This window comes from Gossypium raimondii, chromosome 6, assembly GCF_025698545.1.
Source record: "Gossypium raimondii isolate GPD5lz chromosome 6, ASM2569854v1, whole genome shotgun sequence".
NCBI lineage: Eukaryota > Viridiplantae > Streptophyta > Magnoliopsida > Malvales > Malvaceae > Gossypium > Gossypium raimondii.
The window spans coordinates 14,776,463-14,781,275 of NC_068570.1; the positions used below are offsets into that span (position 1 = coordinate 14,776,463).

The 4,813-nt window shown below is 36.1% G+C and overlaps 1 protein-coding gene across 1 annotated transcript; it reads right to left on the reverse strand.

Moving 5' to 3' along the window:
- Positions 1-1,425: 1,425 nt before the first annotated feature.
- Positions 1,426-2,796, reverse strand: LOC105774396 (protein OXIDATIVE STRESS 3 LIKE 1). Its single transcript, XM_012596886.2, has 2 exons — positions 2,350-2,796; positions 1,426-2,121 (listed from the first exon to the last, which is right to left on the reverse strand). The coding sequence occupies exons 1-2, from the start codon at positions 2,793-2,795 to the stop codon at positions 1,632-1,634; spliced, it is 936 nt and encodes a 311-aa protein (XP_012452340.1). The 5' UTR covers position 2,796; the 3' UTR covers positions 1,426-1,631.
- Positions 2,797-4,813: the final 2,017 nt, after the last annotated feature.

Below are 4,813 nucleotides of genomic sequence, written 5' to 3' on the forward strand. Positions count from 1 at the left end.
TCGATAGATTCTGAAAATTCGAGAGTTGGAGCTTCAAGCCAAACAAAGGGGACTATCGGGAAAAGAAAAGCCACTCCTTAAAGGTCAAAAGTTTGGTCTCATTTCACTAAGATTATTAATAGTGAGGGTGCAAGTAAGGCTAAATGTAATTATTGTCAAAAGGAATTTTGTTATGATAAGAAAAAAATGGTACAGGGTCATTGAAATATCATATTGGTTCATGTAAGAAAAATCCTAGTAATGTTGTTGACACTAGTCAATGACAACTAGTTTTACCTAGAAAGGGAGTTGAAGGGGGGGGGGAGGGAATCTTTCAACTTGGAGATTTGATCAAGAAGCATGTAGGAAATGATTAGCACAAATGATTGTGACTGATGAATTACCTTTCAAGTTTGTTGAAAGTGAAGGTTTTAAGAAATTTATGTTTGTGACATGTCCTATGTTTTATATTCCTTCACGAGCTACTATGACTAGGGATGTTTATCAATTGTATTTAGATGAAAGGGTCAAGATAAAACAACTTTTGAGAAGTAATTCGGGTAATTCGGTTAATTCGGGTAATTCGGTTAATTCAGTTAATTCGGTTAATTTTTAACCAAAAATAAAAAAACATATAATTTTCGGTTAATTCGGTTAACCGACCGAATTAACCGAAAAAAATTGGTTTAGTTAATTTTTTTAAAAAAAATTTCGGTTCGGTTAACGGTTAAAAATTTTGAAAGATCAATTAATTCGGTTAATGTTATTTCGGATCGGTTAATCGGTCGGTTAGCCGACTGAACACCCCTACTCTATACTATCCAAGTTGGGACTGGAAAACTGAGCCACCAAAACTAGTTATGCAGTATCTTGTTTTTTTTGGGAGATGGCTGTGTGTGGCTGTAGATTACAACTGTTGAGCAGGCAGGTAGTCAACCCACTCTCTTATGGAACTTTGGCAACTACTCGAAGCTTAAAGAAAATATCCTTGAAATCATGATAGGGTTTAGGCAACCTACTTCATATTTGATTCTTAAAATACTCTTGGGATGTGCTTCTGCATTTTGGCTTTTGCAATGAATATGCTCTTGATTTCACTTTCTTTGTGGTTCACTCAAATCCACTCTTGGAGCATTTAGAAATGCAGGGACTGTAAAAAATGACAATTTTGAGCTGAGCTTAGAGGACCTATGTTTTTACAAAATACAAACAGGCTTGTGAAGTTTAATATAGGCCCAACCCAACCCAACTGTCCCCAAGTTCAAGCTAAAGGTTTAGCTTCCTTGAATTGTTGATGATAAGATTACCAAAAAATGTCTAATCCTGTTAGCCTTTACTGCCCCTATCTGCTCATCGTGAATGAGTAAGATTTTTTTAGAGCAATCCTTATTCCATTTTCATTCAAGCTGTCTTGTGTTTCAGGATCATAAATGAGATGGTCCAAGATAGATGAAACCATCTAGTTTTTCTTCATTTATTTGTATGTATCAACATATTGTACCTGCCATTAAATAACATTAGACAAAGGCTTGCGCCAACATTTTCCTTTTTACATCGGGTAAAGAAAACCACCACATTTGACGAAAGGAAACCTAAATCCCCCTGAAAGCATATACATCAAGCTACGTGTACACTTAAACAACAGATTATTGTCAAAGTCCCTTTCTCAAGAGTTGGTTTTCATTATGAAATGAAGCGCAGTGTGGATTAGTGCTTCCTATAACAGTACCATATTCCCTCACATCAGCCAGCGAGAAAGACCGCCAATTAGAGAGATTCCGGCACGGCGGCGATGATGGGGTGGTATTATCATTATTGCAAGATGATCTGGTTTGTGGGTATAATGGAGGAAGCCGAGGGCTTGAAGTTGAAGTAGAGTCTTCACTGATACTAGACATACTTTCAGAGCTACTCATTGCAACAGCTAGAGCCAATGTGCTTTTGCTTGAGCTGATGGGCCTAATGGGTCTTTTATTGTTCCTGTTTTTGTCCCATATGTGGTTGATTGCCAATAGATTTCTTCTCCTCCTGGTGTAAGCGTTTTCAGGCTTTGCTATGTCTTTAATCGTTGAAGCTGTAGAAGCATCGGCTAAGCTTGTGAAAGACCTTGATTTGCCCTTGTAGAAACTCGAGATGCCTCTCCTGTTCAAAAATGAATTTTAGTTTATTAAAAAGAAGGGAATTTGTAATTTAATTTTACTTTACTAAAACCTAATTTGTTTAGTTATCAGAGTCCGCTTAAAGCGGTAGATCTCACAGTATTAATAATAGGAGGATTAGAGGGACTCAAATCGAAATTATAGCAAACTATCCCTAGTTTTGACACCGATCTGAGCCATTTAGTGAGAGAGGAGATGATGATGAACGAACCTCATAGGCAAAACCTGTTGGAGGGAATCCATCATGTTTAAACCACCATTATAAGAGCTTTGAACCTCATTTTCATCGTCGCCGTCCGATGATCTTCCAGACACGTCAGCATCACTGTTCCTCCCGATCGAAGAGGAGGTCATGGGGGAGGACGAACTCCTCCAATCGTCTTCTTCCTCCTCCGCCGCTGGCATGTCTTTGGACGGCGAGGGTTCAAATCCGGAAGTCATAGTGGCGCACTTCATCACGAAAATCAGTGGAAAAACAAAAGAGGAAGATTTGTCTTCCTTAAAACACAAACAAAAGAAGCAAAGGCAAGTGAAAGAGAGAGAGGAAACAAGAGTAGATATGAAGGTTATGGGAAATTTGATGTAAATAAAATATATGATGTAAGTGGTACTCTTCATCCCCAACCATATTACTCCTCCTATTTTCTCTTTTTTCATTATTATTATTAACAAAATTTTATTAATATTATCAGATTTTGTATTGCTTAATCATAAATTTTAAATTTTTTATAATTATATTAATAAGAGTTGAGTCTTGGTGAAAAGCCAAGCCACGTGGAAAGATGTAAGAGAAAAAGGGGGATGAGTACACGTTGAAGAAGTGTCCCAGTACTATCTATGGTCGGAGAAGGATGTCTATCACAGACCTGCCACATCCCACGTGTACCATGTTCTCCGCTTTAGCCTTATCCATATTTTGTGGGTGGGACCCCCTTCCTTCCTCTCTATTTCGCAATAAATTAATCGGGTCCAATGTTAAATCAGTTTGTAATCTAAATCAAATCATCTTATTAAATTATTAATCTATTTTAATGTACTCATATTTAATCATCCTATTTTACCAAAATTATAAACTCAGTTTATTTTTTTATTTTATTACATTTAAATTATTAATTTTCTTCAATTTTTTATATAAATTAATGATTTTCTGCTTTTTAGATTAGTAATTTAATAGGAATATTTCATTCTGTTACTCAATTAAATTAATTTTTTAAGTTTTCATGAAATATAAGGAGTAAATTATGACCAATTAAATTTTTATAAAGTAAAAAGATGAAATTTAAAATTAATTTTTTAGAAAAACTTTAAAAAATAAATGTAATACCCGATTTTGGCACGGGTCTAAAAGGCTCTTAGTAAACAAATAAAAAATAAACAAATAGAAAAATAGGGTCCAAATTACAGTGGGCCAATACGGCCTAAACTCAAAATACATGGCCCGATTTCAAACGGTGGCCCAGTTACAAACGTGACCCAAAATAAATGAAGAAACCCTAGGGTTTTCTAAGGATCAGCAGCGCCGCAACCATGCCCTCTAAGCCACCAGCGTCCCCGACCTTCATCTGCACACAAAAAAGGAAACAAACAGTATATGGAAAACAAAATCGAAAGATTTGCAAATCAAATCAATATAGGCAGATTCGTTTCTTCATAAATTTTGAGGATGGCTATAAAAGGCCATTAAACACACTGTAATAAGGATCCGATTTTGAAATCAGAAATAAAAAAAAAACTATTACTTTCGCAATATAGAGAGCAAAATCAAGTCAAAGGTTGTTATTTACAGTTTTTATTTATTGTTATATTTATTTTTTTACCATTATAAACATACGAATAAAATAAATAAGGGAAAACAGAGAAACAACCTGTGTTTTGAGCCCTAGATCGCCGTGGATGGCTGAGGGTGTCGTCTCCGATGAAAGACGACCGGAAGCCAAAAGGTTTCCCTGCTCTTAGGGGCACTTTCGTTGATATTTTGTGAGATTTGAGCCCGAATTTAGGTTCAAGGGGACTAAAAGGTCAAACCGGGGAATTTTACCCCTTTTCGGTCACCGCAGACGGTGGTGCCGGCGCCGGAGATCAGCGGCCGGCACGATGGCCGGTGACCGACTAATGGCCGGAGGGCAGAGGGACTGAGAGAGCTTTTAAAAGATTTTTTTTGTTTTTTTCTTGAAAATGTTTTAAAATGAAGTTTTTTTGAAGGAATGGGGACTTTTATACGATACCAAAACGGTACCGTTTTGGTGGGCCTCAAGACGCCCAAAACGGCGTCGTTTTTGAATACCCAACCCGAATTTGACCCGATCCACCTTAGGATCCGCTTGTTTTTATGCGGAGGGGTAAATTGTACTTTTAGCCCCCTCCGCCTTTTAATATATTTCCAATTAGGTTTTTTTATTTTTTAAATTCGTCCTTTAATTTATTTTAAATTTTCAATTTAATCCTTTTGAACGGCGCCGTTTTAGAGGAGAAGGGAAAATTGCCCTTCCAGCCCCTCTATGTAATTCGCGCGTTCAATTTAGTCCTCCAGACTTTATTTATTTACGAATTTGCCCTAGTTTTTTTATCACAATTTAAAATTAGTCTTTTTTTAGAATTCATTAATTTCAAAATATTTTCTTTTTCTTTTTTTTTAAGTTTATATGTGTAGTTAATATATTTATGATTTATATATT